Source organism: Thermobia domestica, chromosome 12, assembly GCF_964235325.1.
Source record: "Thermobia domestica chromosome 12, izTheDome1.hap1.1, whole genome shotgun sequence".
NCBI classification, from domain to species: domain Eukaryota; kingdom Metazoa; phylum Arthropoda; class Insecta; order Zygentoma; family Lepismatidae; genus Thermobia; species Thermobia domestica.
The window spans coordinates 61,004,886-61,024,602 of NC_137465.1; the positions used below are offsets into that span (position 1 = coordinate 61,004,886).

At 33.1% G+C, this 19,717-nt stretch overlaps 2 protein-coding genes across 2 annotated transcripts in view; one reads left to right on the forward strand and one right to left on the reverse strand.

The window, feature by feature from the left end:
* The window catches only part of LOC145666484 (uncharacterized), a 79,260-nt gene extending 77,900 nt beyond the window's left edge, over nt 1-1,360 (forward strand). The window contains exon 4 of the mRNA XM_081733746.1: nt 1,014-1,360. Within this exon, the coding sequence (XP_081589872.1) occupies nt 1,014-1,187 (174 nt within the window). The 3' untranslated portion in view covers nt 1,188-1,360. The remainder of the gene's footprint in view (nt 1-1,013) is intronic.
* Nucleotides 1,361-2,557: 1,197 nt separating this feature from the next.
* Nucleotides 2,558-19,717, reverse strand: part of LOC145666483 (uncharacterized) — a 206,507-nt gene continuing 189,347 nt past the window's right edge. The window contains exon 3 of the mRNA XM_081733745.1: nt 2,558-11,302. Within this exon, the coding sequence (XP_081589871.1) occupies nt 11,167-11,302 (136 nt within the window). The 3' untranslated portion in view covers nt 2,558-11,166. The remainder of the gene's footprint in view (nt 11,303-19,717) is intronic.

A 19,717-nucleotide genomic window follows, 5' to 3' on the forward strand; every position in this document is an offset into this window, starting at 1 on the left:
CCTTCGTTTTAGTTGGAATGTTGCATAACTTAATTGTATTGTATCTACTTCTTCAATTTATCGGAAGTTAGATAGATTTCCCTTTTTCGTGTAGATTTCTAGTTATATATCTCATGGCTGATAGTATCTGGAGATCCTCTAGTTTTAAACGTCTTATGGCATCTTCTAAATATTCTATGAAAATTTATTTTTGTTCTTTTTTTCTTGTCCTGGTCTTCCTTTTCTTTAACTAGATATGTCTGACGTTCGTTTTACTTATATTTAGTTTGTCTGGAGTTTTCTCGTCTTTTTTACATCAAAATGTTGGCTCTTTTTCGTCTTTTATTTTGATATCTTCTTTATCTCCTATTTTTTCTTCCATCTACTTGGCTGTAGACTTCAATTTTCCTGCTTTTTTTAAAAAAAAAAAAACAGTGATATTTTGCTCTTCAATATATTCACTTGTTTTACTATGTGGTTGATCTTCTGCTGTTTTAACTTATGTCTCTTCATTTACTCTTTCTGGTTCTGTGTCCTCTATCTTCTTTTCTTTAGTTGTATTGTATTCAACTTCCTCATTTTTATTTATTGAAATCTGTTTATGCTCTATTCTTTTTTGTTCCTTTTCTTCCTGTAATTCGTTGGCTTCTACACATACATTTTGTTCCTTTCGTTCTTCTTTAGTTTAACTTCCTACGTTTATGTTCCTAGGCTAATGGTGATAATGAACGAAATGATGGAGCGAAGTAAATGGGAGGAAACGAGAGAACCCCCTAGAAAACCCACATACACACGGTATTTATCTACCACAAAGTTCACTTCGCACGAGCTGGGACTGGACCTGGTTCTCAACGCACCAGAGCTAAACGCTCTAGCACTGACCCACCGCAGTCCTTTGGAACGATCTTGTATATTACGAAGTTAGAGAGATGTAAACATTAAGGTGTTGAAATAATAAAGACCTTGCTTTGATGAGCTATTTTACAGTTAAACTTTCCACATGCTTTGACTAAGTATGTCTTCTTTTCTTTCAGATACATAAAGCCTTCCCGTTGTATTCGAATCCAGCGTATTCCTATTGGGAACAAAACCGAACAGCAATTCAAGGGACTACCGTTTCACCAGCCACTCGACAGAACTTCAGGCGGAGCGGGATTTTCACCAAACCAGTAGATAAAATACTTGATGATCCATATGCGAAATATTAATGACCGTCATGCTGTGTTGTCCATTCATTATTTTCTTTTACAAAATCTTCATATATAACTTTATATTTTTTTTCTGATACTTTACAATCAAAGAAGAAAATTGAGTTTCCACTGTATCTGAAACAAACGGCTGAGATATTTACCATCAAAATTAAACCCCTAATGAAATATAATTTTTGTTTGATTTATAACATTTGACTCTTTTCGTTGAACATGCAACTTAAATTTAAGATGGACTCCACACAGATATGCTTTGTTCAGTCCAAGTGGTGGAGCCTCTTGATACAGTTCATATGTGCACATAAACCTCTTTGCTTTTCTTATTTATTAGTTTTCTTATTTTCGACGAGATTTAACAATATGTTCTATCAAGCAGATGCAGCTTATACATGACTTCAGAACAACCACATATTTCAGTGGGAAAAATATATTTTCATAAAATGAAATCTTTCAGTTTACCGTCCCATCCGTTATCCGTTTCGGGTAACATGTAAGGGAAACGGATAATTAAACAAGTGAATGATGATGATTATAACTGAATAATATAATAAACGTTATGGAACGAAAATGTAATAGAACTACATTTTCGTGCTGAGGAAAATGAGTCGTTATGGAAACTTGATATAAACTGTTGTCAAATAACAACGGTTTACTCTTGTTATTTCATATCCACGTAAAACTGGTAAACAGATACTAATAATTACCTCAATCATACTAAGTATTATTATTTGTGCTCTCTGAAATCAGAGTGCACTAATTACATTTTTGCCAATATCTGAGGTCAAGAATGAAATAATTTGAGTCCCACGTATTTTGCACCAAACCTTATGCCACAACAAAATAAGTGCGAAATTTGACTCAAGAATCACGTGAACCCCACTTCCAACTGACAACAGGTCGTGTCAAGTCGTTATTGTTTCCGTAAGGACCAATTTCCCACAGCACGAAAAGAAAAGTTAGCTCGCGTGGCTTCAGACAGCTCACATATGTATACGTATATACATCTTGAACTTTTGTTTTGGTGCATGAGATCCAGGTTCGATGTCAGTAATCATACATGTAATTCGGATTGCCATATTTCTCCATGTATTGACACAAATATCCGAGTAGCTGTCATACAAGAACTCATCCTCAATCGTCAGTAGACTTACATTTAATTAGACACCAAAATACTTTTTAAAATCTTCATAGTCTCACATCAAGCACTGCACCACTTCATATTAAGGGAGTGTAACAGAGGTAAGGTAAAAATTCAAACATTCTTGTAACATGTTCACAGCAAATGCTATTATTTCCATGACTTTTAAAATTTTTCAAGTGAAAGGAGGAGGGAAATAGGGAATGATGCAACGAAAATAGTATGTCAAAAATCCAGTTGAAATCCCTTTATTCTTAAAATATCCATAAATATACAAGTTTATTTGTACCGCTTTACATTACCATGCAGGAATACATTACATACAAGGATATATTTATATATATGTACAATTTTTAAGTACTATTTAGCCACGTATTCTGACCATGAGCAAGATGCATTCTATTTACGTGTAAATAATTTGTTATACGCTAAATGTTCTCTAATACATGAGAACGGATATATTGACTAAAATCAGAGAGTGCATACATGTATCTACATAAGATGTTAATATGTATTCGTCATTATTCAATACATACGACAAAATGTATATAGTTTATTACGAAATTATCACTACACTTCGCTTTCTAATGGGCAGTATTACATTCAAGTACAATGGTTGATCCCTTTAGTACTCAAGATATTAGTAATTATTTGTTTATCCGAAGGTACTTACTTTGGTGATTCTTTAAAAAAAAAAAAAAAAAAGAAAAAAAAAGAAAGAAAAAAAAAAAAGATCTAACACTTTATTATAAGATTTGGTGATACAGATTTATTTTTTCCCTTGAAACCTGGAAATGGCATATATAGACGGTCGAAAATTTTACTCATTTTTGTTTTAGCGTATCTAGTCTTTAAGAAAATAATGAAATTTTTATTACATTTATTTGGAGTGACTGAGAGTAAAGAATTACAAGTAAGAAAATAAGCTGCGAGCGGGTATTTATTTAATATTGCTTGGATCAATATTACTTTTGAAGCAAGTTGTTTTTATTCAAAATTTAGTAAAACACTTTCTATAAGAGACTATAATTCTGTAATCGTTGTACAATTCAAGTGTAGTTCTTTCATTGAAATTTCAAGATTTCTTGTGATACTGGTTTGTAGTTCTATTTCATAAGTAGCGTAAGCGGATCTGTATCAATCCTATGCATATGCAAATAACCTCATAGTTTCATTTTCATTTGCTTGTTGTTCATCTCAGATATAAATTGTTATTCTTACAATGACTTTGAAAAATAAATGAAATCTTTGATGACAATTATGCACTTCAGGGAAAAAGGAAACACACGGATATTGAAGTGATTCATAATAGAGAAATTGGTGTAATGAAGAGAGGTGAAGAAACGGAGGAACCCCGATAAAATCCACGAATATGATGGTTTGTACTACAAAGTTACATGGGATTGAATCAATGACACTGCACCAGAGTTGAACCCTCTAGCATTGTGTGCTCACTAGATTCAGCAGGTAAACAGAAAATATACACGCTTATGTGGTGCAAACTTTGCAAAGTAAATAAACTTTAACTTCCTATTGCTTAAGTCTATATTATTGGAAAGCCCGAATAGGTGTCAAGGAGTTCCAGTGCAATTTTAATGGTGAAATGCTGTGTTCTGTAATCTTTCTTATCAAGGTATTCCTCTTTTCTCTGTTTCGAAGTCACTGAAGAGAATAAATATGATCGATTAATCCATTCCCAGGTTCTACTTTATTTTATTTTCCCCTTTAATTTAAAGCAAGATTATCTTAAGTACTGAACTTACAGTTTCTTCTTAAATTTACGTCCCATTTTTAGTTTTTTAAAAAATAATTATAATTAACAGGAAGAGCATAAGAAAAAAAAAGTATTTTTGCAAAGTTAATTACTTACAAGACACTTCTTTATATTCGTTTACTTTAGAAACTTCATTCACAGTTGAGATACCACGTGGATAATGACAACGTAATTATCATCCAAGCAATGCATGTCTACGTTATATCCAATGACCATTCTTTAAACAATAATTTAAAATTTAATTGAGTATTTAATTACAATCACTTTTATTATGAACAACTTTTAAACGATACTAATATTATATTCAGTTGATCAAACGCATTAAATGGGAACCAAATAATTAACTGATTTTTCTACGACAACTGCTCTTCCACATTTTGTAATATTTAGCAAAGAAAGAACTGGATACAACAATGATATGAAACTAACTATATTGTGGTATTTTTGTATTATTATCGGTATTTTTAAGAATCACCAAAACTAAATAGTTCTTCAGACTAGTCTGTTGAGCATCGAAAATGGTGAGTTAAAATAACACGATGTGCATTAACTATAGGAATTACTTCAACTCTCTACAGTAAATAGAAGTCAGTGAAATTCCCATCTATTTCCTAGAGTCCCTTTAACATAACATATATTTTCAATACTGAAATTTATTTTATTATTTACATAGTTTAGCGGCCGGTACTGGTATAATATGCATTGATATAATATTTTTTTATTGTACTTTATATATCAATAAAAATTTCTGAATCTATAGGAAATAAGCACCAATACAACTGGGTTAGATATAGTCTATCAAAGGAACCTCTCACTTTCGATATACGGATATACTATATCAGGTGTTAAATTTTGCAATTTTTGAAATAGTAAAGAAACCGTGTTGAATTACTTATTAAGTTATATTCTATTTTCTGATAGGAATCATATGAACATTACGTTCTATGTGATAATGTGTTCAGCAAATTGAAATATTTATTTTTGACAGTTTTCTTCACACAGACACTTAAATAATGTATTAGTGCTGTGTACAAAAATACTCTTATTAAAGATATGCTACACTTTTATAATATTATGTTAAAATAGATTTACATTGAACGAAGAAGTATACAGGTTTAAAATGACAACGGTACATTCCACACATTCTCTACTATAGATTGAAAAGTAATTTTCTAAAATTCTAAACCTATAATGACAATCAGAAATTCCGATTTATTCATCATTTCTATTATATTGATAAAATTCATAAATTTTGTTTATTTTTATTTTTCAAAAACAATGGGGTTTGTAAAATTAAATAAAATAAACAATGGAACTTATATCATTAAAAATATTATATTATGTATACGAAATAGCCTAGGATTACTTTCGAAACTACGAAAGCACTTGTCGATTTCTTTCCTAATGGAATAGAATTTTCTAGAATACAATGTCAATATTATATGTCAATATAAGTGGAACACTCTCATATGAGTACACTCCATGTACACAGGAAAAAAAAAAAAACTCTCACATACATCCACGTGTTATTACCTAAATGTATATTGTTAAATATTTAATGACTTATGGCGAAATATTTGAAAATGGAAGAGTAACATTAACAGCCGTCCATGGTGAAAAGTGATGTTTGAGCTATACCCTGAGAAATATCTAGTTACAAGGACCTACAAGCACAGTGTTTGACTGCCAAAAACAAATGATAGATTGGGATATTGTGCTGAACCAGATTCTCTATCCGAAATATTTTAATTTCACTACAAAATATTAAAAAGAGTTATCTTCGGTATTGTACTTTAAATTGACTTGGATTATTACATATGCTACTACTTTTTACTATTATTATTATTATCATATATTTTGAAGAAAATATGAAGTTATGAATTTTATACATGACAGTCAACACCTTCCATACATACATTTGTATATTTATTCGCTAATCTTATTGCAAACATTTTAATGGTAATATTTTTAAAATCTTAGGAGAAGATAGTAAAGATTTAAATATATGTATATCCAACTTAAGAACTTTCACACACTGTTATTCTTCAGGCTATTTCCCTATAGCCAAAGATTCTACAAAATATTTCTAGTAAGCACTATATATATTTTTATATACATATACATATATTTACGTCAGTCATTGTGTATGAAAAGTCTCTGATAGAAAGCTTCTTCAAGTTTATATAAGTATATATATAGTTCTGAAGGAGATAGCAGAAAAAGGCAGAAAGTGGTTAAAATTTGAATTAAAAAAAAATACCTGACCTACGACACCTCATAATACGATTTGTATATATATATATATATATATATATATATATATATATATTTGTGTGTGTGTGTGTGTGTGTGATGCCAATCTTACATGGCTTTCACCCAAATCTTGAAAGTTACAACTGGTCCACTTTTATGCTTAAAATACTAAATTGGTGCTACGTAACTGACATGAAACTGGATATCATAAACCTCCTTGCAAAAGTAACGTTGAAATCTCAATGGGTCTTTTAAAAGATTACATTTGTAATCTCGAAAATAGCTTCAGGCATATATTCCCTCACTAGATGAAATGATCATCTTTTCATTTCTTTCCTGTCATTGTGCCGATAACTCACACCTAAACAAGCGCATGCAGCGAAGAATGCGTTGCTGTTTCTCTTCAAAACATTCATCATAGCATCAGATTAAAAATGGTTAAAAACATTTGACACTATATTTCACAAGGAGGTTTAGTATAACACATTTACAAGTCAATGATTGTTCACTCTAATTATATTTCAATATTTCACAAAGTTAAACATTTATACAGTAGATCCAAGCTTATTAAGATATTTCTACCCAATGTTATTGATTTTTAAACAAAAATAGCGAAGGATAATTAAAACTTTACAAAGAAAAGAAAGTGACGGCCGGTGATGCATGGATCTTGAAAATGCTACTTCTAGTCACAGTTCACCTAGATCTTACTGCTAGTCTTATTTTCCTCACTTGCAAACTACGGAAAATGTTTTATCTTATGTTTCTGTATTTTAATCAGCTGTCTGAAGAAAATCCTCTCTTCAACTTTTCGGTGTATTTTCTTTGTCATATATAAAGATTTACTTCTAGACAGAAGAGACATCCCCTTATTATTATTATTATTATTATTATTATTATTATTATTATTATTATTATTATTATTATTATTATTATTATTATTATTATTATTTGTTTACTGATTTTTATATCACATTAGCGTTGAGTGTAATTATGTGGATACACCCGTATCTACAAATTCAATGTTGAATAACATTGTTTAGATAATGTTGAATCTCTTTTTTCCTTCAACCGTTGCAAGAGTTTTCTGTATTGTAAACACATTTCAAAACAGAGAGAATAAAGAAGCCTGATCATAAATCTTTAAACGTAATAGAAAAGAAATTTATGTTGAAATACTTTATAACTTGCCTCTCCAACATTGAACTGATTTGGATAAGGGCGTATGTAGCTTTTTCTGTGTGAGAGAGCATAAAATTATAATTATTTAATCTGAATGCTTACAACATCGCGCAAGATAATTGGGTCCATACATCTTGCTTGTGGTCCCCATATACTGACCTACATTACGTCATAAACTGCTAAAGTAACACAACGATTAAGAGAAAATCTCCCTGTAAAAATTACAATATACTACATGAGCCCTAACCCAATCAATCTTTCCATTATTTTTTTATTTATTTTCTAAAAAATTAAGTATTGAAGTATTGTCTAAAAATCTGAAGCACCCTTCGAATGGATTGTCTCTTAGTATCGATCTCCTCTACACTCACAACGTAATCTAAAAAAAAAAACATAGAAGTGGACCAGAAGTATGTGTTGAAACAAAAATTTTGATAACGATACAGACAAATCTCTGCTACTATCTCTCGAATAGCCAATAATCGTGATAGCAATAGTAAAAATAATCATGTGCTCATATTCTATCTTTGGGCCCACGCTTTCAAAAGGCACTGAGTGAAGTGATTAAATAACTTAAGAATAAATTAGTTTTTAAAGATATTTTTCAAACTCTGAAACCTTGATTACTTTCTATTACCAATGTTTTTGTTTGAATTTCACAAGCAGGAACAAGAAGATAATTAATTCCAAATTAGGAACTGATTTTAAATTTCAAGATATGCTATGGAATGTATGTTGATCTTTACTATTACCTTCGTAACAATGATAGATGATTTTATACTTAAAATAATAAAATAATATCTGATTATTGTTCGATTCCAAATCCTGTCCATAGAAGGGATAACGACAATAATCACTCATGAAATTCTATACGAATGAACTGTATATTCTTCAAGTGTTATTAATATAGAAATAGATAAGTACATGATGTTATGAATAGAGTCCGGGTTCTAACATCTTACCTTACAGTCATAAGCACATATATATTTTTGCACAAATAAAAGTTTAATGCATATCTGAACGTAAATATATAGTTCTTGCACATGAATATTTTTTAATCAGCGAAAGTGAATACAATGTTTAGTAAAACAGTGGACAACAGCACGACATTCCACAGCTAATTAGGGGTATTCACAAGCATTAGTTTCCCTTTGAAAACTAGAGAACCAAAGTTATGCTATGATAGTTTAAAATGAAAAATGAAATCCTTAAGTTTTACGTCCCACAATTATGCCAGCTAGGCTACAGGAGATGGTGATGATGAGAAATGAATGAAAAAAGATGGAATGAAGAACGTGGGAGGAAACGGGAGAACCCAGAGAAAACCCCTTTGTGTTTGTCCACCATAAAGCTGACTTGGCGCAGCTGGGATCGAAGTGAGGATAGTTTATATTTACTAAATTAACAACTAATATAAATATTTATTCTAATTTGAAGTTGCGACGTGCAATATCCAAAGAAGAATGAAGTCTGTTAGAATAGTTCAAGATTATACATAGACCACAACAGATTGAACACTAGTTGCTGCAAATTTCAGAATAAAATATTGTATTGCGATTTAACCATTTAAAAACTTCAAAAAGTATTTTTACGTGAAGAGAAAAGATTCGAAGTCATTGCTCAAGTATACAGAGATATGAATTTATAATTTTAAGACTTTCATTTACTAATTTTACTGCACATAAATACATACTTGATGTCCAATGCACATTTTCTGGTATTTTACTGCATATTGATCCGGACTCTATACGATATATTTGGCTTTATATATTTGTGTACATATGTAGATAATGATGCACAAGTCTTTACCTCAAGAGTCTCTTCCATATTAAAAACATCAACTGTTAAAAAATCTGTAGAATTGAAAGAAACATTCTGGATCCTGAATCTATTCAAGACAGCATCTGACATTTACTTAACGAGATTAAATAAAAAATCGCCATTAAATATACGTATTTTACATGGTAGGTATACATATACGTAGGCCCATGGTAGAAATATATGTGTTCTGAAGTATGTTACAAGTGTCCGTAACTTATTAACGAAAATCCAAATAGAAATTTATATGCCACAAAAGTATCCTGTATGTGAAATTCAAACGTCACTTGGTCTTTTTGTACCACTACGAAATCGAGATGTGTAACCAAAATCTTGTTCAAGACAAGTACATACATGTAGCATTAAAATTCTTATTTAAAAGGGTAAAACCTATGTATAAAGATGTGAAATACCTAATCTCTTTTTGTCCACTACTTTTTATTATTATTTTTCACTAATCTGTTACTATATAATGAAGAGAAACAGTCTTAAAAGAGTTCACAATAGATAAGATACGAAATATGAGATGACTTGAATAAACAGTTGATAAAATCAGATAAATCGATAGATATGATGGACAGAGATATGGTTAATATGATAGATGACATAAAGACTTTCTACAACTAAAATATCTTTACTTCGTACTTTCCATTCAATTACGTTAACTCAACGAATTTCTTTTGAAGTAATATATATATATTTTAAGTGGGTTGACCGTCATTAAGGGAAAATATACTAGATCTAGTGACTAAGTTTGAAAAGTATATATACCACTAAAAATTAAAGGAAAGTGTTGTACTATGTGTTGGTATTTGATTAGTAAGTTTTTTTTTTACCCTGCATTTATACCAGTTATTTTTTTTCTCTTCTTCACATTATAACCACAAACATACAAATCACAAACACACCTATCACACATACACTCTCACACGCACACAAAAACACTCGATCACAAAGGAAAAGACACAAACACTACAGATCTTTTTTTATGACTTTTCTGGAACTATTACATTGTAGTTTTTTTCTAAGCATTTTTTGACAAACCTTTATTCACCATTAAACTATTTTTATATATATTTTTTAAAGTTTCAATAGTATCACTTCAAAAATAATGTATTATATGAATGAGATCTGTAGGATATATATATTTTTTATTCACCTTGATCACAATATCCCATATATACAGAATATATATAGTATAGTTTCCAATATTAGTGAATTCCAGTAATGTTTATTTATCGTTAGTTAATATTCTTGACTGCCAACTGATCTCGAAAAAAATAATGCGAGTAAATTTCTACTCTTATTTTTTTTTCTAATAGTTTCCAAGATATACTGCTGTAAAACTGGTACTTGCTTGTATAGTTGTTTTCCATTATTAGTCAAATTACTAGCTACAACTTCAATATGTCCTTCCATAAACTAACAAGCTAAGTGGTATTAAAAAAAAAAAAAAAAAAAAAAAAAAAAAAAAAAACCTATCTCTGACTTCTTGCCGTTCAATCCAAACAACTTTGAAATTGTTAGCTTTTCACTATCACTTGTAGATATCAACTGAATGAAAAGAAGTTGCAATAATTCAATATAGGGACGATTTTCATAATTAAAAAAAAGTCTTGTAACTAATAAGTAGATCTACAAAAGTCACTATTTACGTGTATGTGTGTATGTGAGTTAAAAAACGAGGTAAAATAATAAAAACACATCTATTTGTGGCATGTTATTTAGTTTCCCTACACAATCTTTCTCTCTTCGTGGATATTCTTTCTTCTTATCTTCAGTGTCATGATTTGCTAATATCTCCCTATGAAATGCTACGGCGATGGCATGGAATCTGACAAAACTTCGGAAGGAGTGCCTTCACTAGAATTCACCGATGACGCCTTCTTTGGGGGTCTTCTTTGCCGCAGCACAGATGGGTCAAAATTAGGATGGCGACGGGCATGTTTGCTGCAAAAGAAAATAAAGATGAGTTTGATACAAATAAAATCAGAACTAATGCTAATATTATGAAATTCAGTTAACGTATACTTTTCATTATTGCCATAAATACTACTAAAGGAACTTATATTAAACAGACACAACACTGAATTTGTTCCACGAATTTGTTAAACGAGCGCTTCGTGCTGTTTAATATGTAGAAGCCCAAGTTTGAATGAAATGTACTATTCATAGAGTTACTTACAAATGTCAGTAGCTCATTTCATGATTGGTCTAGAGAAATGATTATTAAAGAAAATAATGCAGATTAAAGCAAACGTAGATGCCAGAAGGGGCGTCAAGGAATTTCAAGTTTCGACTTTTCACTTTCCTTTCTCTTCCGCCTCCTGTAAAAGTAGGGATAGTTCTGAAATCTGATGGACATACCACACTGAAGGAAATAACGTGTTCCCTCTGAAAAGCTTGCAACTAGCATTCAGAAATTAAACCTATTAGGAACATGGATTTGTTTATTTATTTTTGCAATAAAGGAACACACCATTCTAACTCCTCTTCTACATTGACACAAATACGTTACTATCAACTGAAAATTGTGAAAATAGTAAGAGAGATATATTTAGTAGTACATGAGGCTAATAACATAAACTATCAAAGGAATATATATTGCATTTAAACCAAAATAACTATATATGGTTACTTGTACTCCTAAAAGTTAAATGACTGCAGATTTGGATAAATCCGTTACAAAATTTATTTTAGCATTAATTTTGTAACGGATGCACTGACTTGTGTAGTGCGCGAGTGGACAATTTTACGAATCGATATGCGTAACCGATGTAAGTGAAAGCCAGGAGTAAATAAAACTATTCCGTGGCAAATTAAGCTGTTAATTGGCTATGACGTCTCCAAACAATGTATTGGTACCCTCAGGAATTCTTACAATAATTTGACTTAGGGACGACTGTAATTTCTGGAAATACCTTGCACTTCAGAGCTTTCGGCTCTCCCTCGAGCCTTGATCTCAGAGATTGAAAACATTAGAAAGAAAGAATAATAAAAGCACCTGGAAAGTAAACGCAACGGACTCACCAGGGTCGAGCAGTGCGAAAAATTACTTGTGTTACCCGGCATGTAACAATGTTACTCCACCATCTGATGAGTGAACAGTAGCTTGAACAAGATGTTTTTTTCCGAACTGCCCTGGTGAGTTTGTTCCCTTTACTTTCCTGATGTTTATTATTCTTTCTCCAGTTTTTAAGTTTCGTGATTAAGGTTTCAGGGAACAGCTGAAATCTGCAAATGTAAAGTGTTTCCAAGAATTACAGTTATCTCTAAATAAAATTATTATGACATGTTTACACGTCATGTGGTAGCCGACGAATAGTAAATTTGATGTGAATTCTGCCTAAAACGGAGTAGTGACTTAAAAGCAATGTTAATTTTGTAAACTTTTTCAAATTGAAATATTTAAGGGCTAAGACCATGAAGAAAAACACAAGTAACAACATATTCTAATACTATATAAATAATATAGAACATCTAATTGTCAGGCACAAGTCAAATTTTTCTTCTTCTAGCACACACACACAAAAAAAAAAAGGAAAAAAAAGGTGTTATAAAGCACGAAAATGTCGTTCTGTATGTGGTAGATACGGGGTGATTTGGCTTCCATGGTGGATGCTGAAAGGATGTGTCCAAAAAGTATCTTTTTCGAAATATTGATATGAAAGAGAAACCTATCACTTACAATTTACTTACGGTTAGAATAGGAAATTAATAATATAAGTATCCATGTGCTACCTATAATGTTTACACTAGGGATGGGCAAAACCGGTTTTATAAAAAACAGAAACCGATTTCTAGAAAAACCGAAATCCTAAAACCGACATTTCGGTTTTCTCCAAAAACTGGTTTCGGTGAAAACTTTTGGAAACAGAACTTGTGTGGAAATGGAATCGGTTTTCGGAGAACAACGAAACACTATTCTGGTCTGAAATAGAACCAATTTTGGAAAAAAACCGGAAGCGATTTGGAAGAAAACGGAAATCGGATCGGTGAAAAGCCGAACCAGTTTTTGGAGAAAACCGAAACAAGTTGTAATGAAATAACCGAAACCGGTTCCGGTGAAAAGCCGGTTTTTTAATATTTTAAAAACCGGTTTCGATTTTCCTGAAAACCGAAAAACCGGTTTTGCGCCCACCATTAGTTTAAACAGTAGTTTACACATGAAATATCTCAATTCATTCATGAACATATTTATTATTTTTGGTGGAGAGGAGTTTTACTCTTGCAACATACACCAATTCATATAGTATTAGGTATTAGTTTATTTCTTTCTACCTATCATTTCAATTCAGGAATTACTAATAATTTTATTTGTGCAGAATATGTACTGTACATCGTTTTCAGAATGGTATATAATATATTGTAAATTGTAATATAGTATAAATTGGTGCCAAACATTTTTGACAAGTGCAGAGAACCATTCCTTCGAAATACATTGAAGAAACAAATTTCACACAACACATATATACTGGTATATATATAATGTATTTCGAAGGAATGGTTCTCTGCACTTGTCAAAAATGTTTGGCACCAATTTATACTATATTACAATTTAATGTTAAAATGCGCCACGAAAAAAAAAATGAGTATTCTTATAAATGTGTTCATCTGTGTTAGATACATTTTTTGTTTAAATAAAAACTAATATTTTAGATGTTCTATGAGGATAATTTGTAATCACCATGAAAACGTGCAAACTGTTCCCAGTTTTCATCCACGACCCTAATCTCCGGAAGTCAATCAACGGAAACATTCGGTACGGGGAAATTCTCTGCAAATCGCTTAGTTATTGAGTTTCCAGACCGTTCGATGCAGTTGTTACTGCAGCAGCAATAAGGAGGGACGTGGAGAGCATTTGAACAGTATGGTTTTTGCACCGTCGAATAAAATGAGGATGTGCACTATCGATCAAATTTACGAATTTTCTTTAGAGAATGTTTTAGTTTTAGTTCTAATTTACATTCTTCCAAAACATTGCCCCATATCCCTAAAAAAGCATGACTGAGAAACAATTTAGCCTATACCCATTTACAATGATGATCCAGTAATGATGTGTGATATCCGGTTATATTATTTTAATGTCATTAATACTGAGAAGCACTTCACTACATATCCATTTACTTAATGTTTAACCATAAATTAATTTAATAGGTTTATTTCTTCTATTTTCCCCTAATTCTTACTCTGAATAACTATTAGTGATTTTTTCACGAATATTTTATGAGTCCATAAGTCACGAATCAAATATCTAGATAGAAAAATATTTCACATGCAAGTCGAGGTCTATCTCCGTATAGTTTGGGCAAAATTACGTAAGTTCTATGTACTGCATACGATATATTATTGTATATCAAAATTAAAAACCCGGCATTATTGTGATTTGTGAATATTTGAATTTTATATTTTCTAAATTCATGTAAATCATTTACGGCTGGCTTGAACACTAAACACAGCTGTCTGAATTGAATGAATTACGTGAGGGCTGTTATACTAAAGCTTATTTTATTCTATTAGTCAGACACGAGAAACTCCTAGACAAGGAAATATATATATATAAAAATATGCTGACTGCATTTCGATATTCCATATAACAAGGATTCTCTGGATTTAGTCATTCATTCAGTGGACCACTAGCCTATAGAAGACTTCTTATTAGCCTATACTACTTCGCCTTCGAGTCTGAGGCTGCTACAGAAACACGATGTAAATGGCATAATGATGTAAATGGATCACCTTTTCTGAGTGTTTTAGATGCCTATCTCGCATGTCAAGTACACTTCTGAGCAGCAGTGGCCAGCTTCCGCCAAGTAGGCTTTGTGTTGGACAAACCTCGTGTGCGTAGTTTTCTTGGATTGTTTCCATTTCCTCCCACTTTTTATCATTCCATCATTATCGTCTCTCTTAGCTTCGGTGCATAATCGTAGGACGTTAAACAAACCAAAAAGCACAGTTCGCATGCTCATTACGTATAGCTCAGTAAACAAAGACCCAAAAAGGGGCTCGAGCTACAATAATTCTTTAAAAAGCTGAAATTTTCAGGGTTTGCTCTTCGTGTCAAATACAATGAAACCTCAAAAATCCCAAAATATCCCATGTGAGTTTCATCCTCAAAATGGCGGTCAAAGATGGCCGCCATCCCATACGCGCCTGGTTTTCTATTTCAGCCTCTATCTGGCAAGCCAATAACGATATTTCAATGTAGAAAACACCATTTTACTCTGCAGGAACTGCACTTTAATTTGGTATATAATGCATTTAAATACAATCACACCCAAAATGGTCATTCGTGATCAAAGTTGATAATTTCGGCATTTCAGAAAGGCATTCTGTAGTATTTTACGTTTAAGCTCCTAAACCATTAGAAAATCGTAAAAATATGTTCACACATTTTGTGTGTTTCATAAGCTGCATTTTAAAGGAAAGATCGTCAAAATCGGATCATAACTTTTCGAGATATTTACTCCGTTGTGAGTCTAGCTGTTAGCGGTAATTAGAAAAAGCACTAACTGATGATTAAATATCATTTTCTATTTTTTATATTTATTTATATTTATTCTACAAAACATGAAAAACTACAAAAGGAGATTTGGCGAACGATTGATCGTTACACGGAGGTACATTTGTTATGGGAGGGAATCTATTCTACCTTTCAAGGGAGCAAATGAGAGACTGCTGCAGAATGCTTGGTATGAGAAGAGGGAAAAGAACGAGGAAAGTGAAAGAGCTCGGATTGTATTAATAGCAGCAAAAATAATTCAAGAAAATATTCAATTAAAAATATCTGATAATGTGCCATATCCTCAAGCAAAACAAATCTTTGAGAAGCACATTGATCTTATCCCACCATCACTAAAACCTATGGTCGAAAAAGTGACATTACCAAAGAAAAGTGATCTCAGGATAGCCCGAAAACAGAGTATGATATGTAGTTCTATTATTTCGTTATGTAGACCCAGAACTTTTATATCTCCCAATCAACTTGCTATCGGAGTATACAGCCTACGTCATTTTGGTTCTCGGCAGTCCAAGTCTCTTTCAATGTCTTGGAATTTGTGCAAGTTATAATGAGATTCGACGATACGAATTCTCAAGTACCTAGGTATATCATATTGTGCTCCACAACTGTTATTACATTTCATTCAGTGGATCTTTAATATCGCTGATGGCAATACGAGAACACTAGACGGTCGTGCAACTTTCCATTGCATGGGAGTATCAGAATAAGTATACCTCCTGAAAAAAGAACCACAAATTCTCGTATCCTTCGTCGTGGTTACAATACCTCGAACAAGTTCAACCTCATACTATTATACATTCAAGCGGATCGCACTGGAGATTGGGAATTGCATTTGCATGCAAGCAAATCAATGCTTCCGTACTTCCACGCAGCTGATCACCACTTTCGTGCTAAATGTGTGCATCTGTATGTTCAGCAGATAGAGGCTTTGAAGGAGAAAATGAATCCTGAGAAGCACAGCAAATTTTACAGAACAAGGATATATTACCATTCGCAGAAAAATAGATATTTGAGTGGGGCTGCATCAGATATGATCATTGAACAAACTTTAATGAAATCAGTGAAATTTCTGGAGGGATAATTCAAAGCTGAGAAATAACAGATTCAAAATTAGCTAGATGGATACTGTAGTTTCCTATCACCATGAAAGTCACTGAAGTATTACAAGATTATTATTTGTAGAAAACTTTCGCCATAAACATTTTGTGTCTTCAGAACATGTCGACATTCCCGCCAGACACGGATAATCAGGATCTACAGAAGATGTCGGACTGGTTATCCCTTCATGATCCCTTTGAAAACAGCACCAAAGGACTTACTCATGAACATTGCAAGGGTTTAATCTCTGACACTCAGACAAACTCTGATCAAGCAAAGAAGACCGGTGAAGCGTCATTAAACTAGATGATAGGTGGTTACTTTGGAACTGTAAAACTACAAAGGAAGAAAAAAGCTATTCCTATATCTGCTCCAAACAATACCATCAAAATTCGAGAGCAAACTGTGTCTATCAACCCATTGCAGCTCTTCAGTAGAATTGCAGCAATACTTCATTCTAGGGAGAATCTTCAAGAGTATCTCAAATATGAATTAGCACCGATGCCCCTATCTCTACTTGATGAGGTGTCAATGAGAAAAAGTGCTAAACCCACTCTTTCGACTGTAGTTGAAACTGTTGAGCCATGTGTAAGAGCAGCGCAAAATTTTATGTCTGTAATAGATAGAAAATTTCTTCTTCATGAAATGGTTTGGACCAATTCGTACATCCACGATGCGATATGTGAAAAGTATGTGGGCTTTGTACAACGACGTTTCACTCAATACGGTGCAATAGTGTTTGATAACTATACTTCTAAAACTGTAGACTACTAAGAGTATTGAGAAAGAGAGGACAATGTCGAAGATGTCTGTAACCATCGCCTACCACGAAAACATGGAGGCAAAAAGTCATATTTTAGTAAGAGTGAGAAAACAGTGTACCGAGCGGGTGGGGATGTTGATATTCTAATTTGCAGAACGGCAATAAATTTTGAGTTGAAACCATAGGTCTGTTGCAGTTGAACGAACTGACTCAGACTTTCCACCCATTTTAATCACTTGTGGACATCCTGGAACGAAATTATTTTTTTGTAAAACTGATAATGGGCAACATTGAAATAATGGGCAACATTGAAAGAAAATATTACCATATTGGCGAAATACAAAATACTCTTGGACCATTGAAGGACTATTTCCTTTTTCTTCATTTGGCTACTGGATGTGATGCCTCATTAGCGATCTTCAGAAAAGAAAAGAAAACAAAACTGCCTATAAGCTACTTCGAAAGGATAGTGTGCTCCGATCTTCTGTTTTAGCCTTCAATGAAACCATCTTACACTATAGTGTATTACTGAAATTTGAGAACTTTTCCTACTACGACTTTATGGAGATGGTAAAGCATCCTTACTAGACACTCTCAGGGAAGTTCGCAAAAACCTTTCTTCTAATTTTCAACTAGCAAGTTTACCAGCAACCAGTGCGGCTGCTTCTCAACATTTCCTTCGGGTTTATCTGCAAGTGCAACAGTGGTTGGGAAACAACATGGATCCAACTGAATGAAGATGGTCAGGGGTGTAGCCAGCAGGTTTGTGTAGGGGGGGCCCGTCGTCTTTGAGGGGGGGCCAGCTACAATGTACAAAGCCAAAAAAAAGTGTTGCTGCTAGTGTTTTTGAGGTCTGAAAGAAAGGAAAATTTTTGTTTTCTTCTGGAAAACTAAAAACACTATTTTAGCTTCTTCTTTTTCTTTTTCTTCTTCTTCTTCTTCTTCTTCTTATTATTATTATTATTATTATTATTATTATTATTATTATTATTATTATTATTATCCATAAATTATATTCAAGATAGTTTTTATTATGCTTAATTAAGAACAACCGCCCGGGACCAAACGCTATACTTTTGTGCATAACTGTAAAGGTAACCAAGAAAGTTCTGTCCCTTTACGTGGAAGTCTGTGTTCAATTGGACCTCACACCGTGAGTTGAATGCGAGGGTAGATAAGGCGAACGTCAGTTGTTGGTGTGAGTATATCTGGTTGTGGCAATTCAGACACACCGTGAACTTGCCTAAAGACAGAGGGAACATGGGACATGGGACATGTATGCTGAACGAGTTCAAATGGAGGTCGAACGCCGCTGTAGCGGGACAGAAGATATGCCAGGCCTTTGGTAAGGGTGTCGTGACGACGCGGACATTGCAGCGATGGTTTAAGAAGTTTAAGGACGATGACGAAACACTCGAAAACACCACGTGCCAGAAGACCAACACATGTACAAAGAGGAACTGGAACTACAATTCAGTGTGTGGAAAAAACATTCGGCAGCACATCCATCAACTTGTGAAGCACTACAAGTTGGGTCAATGGGTCTCTCATATTTTGACTCCGGGCCAGAGGGCAACGCGGCAGTCGCCTGTGTTTATTTACTGTTTCGGAGCCATTTCTGGACAGGGCGTTGACATGTGATAAAAAGTGTGTCCTATACGAAGTTCCACGGCGCCGTCATCATTGGTTAGCATCCCATGAACCGATTTCAAAACAGCCGAAACCAGCACTGTGCCAGAATAAGGTCCTTCTGTGTGTTTGGTGCATTCTGCATCGGAAACTGCTACCAGCTGGTCAGAGTATCAATGCAACTGTGTAGTGTCAGCAGTTGAGCTGTGCTCAACAAAAACTCAAAACTCTGGAGCCATCGCTTCTGAATTGCAAATGCGTCCTCGTTTACGGGACAACGCTAAGTCCCACGTGGCTAAGATGACTTAGGACACCATTTTCCGCCTTGGATGGGAAACAATATTGCAACCAC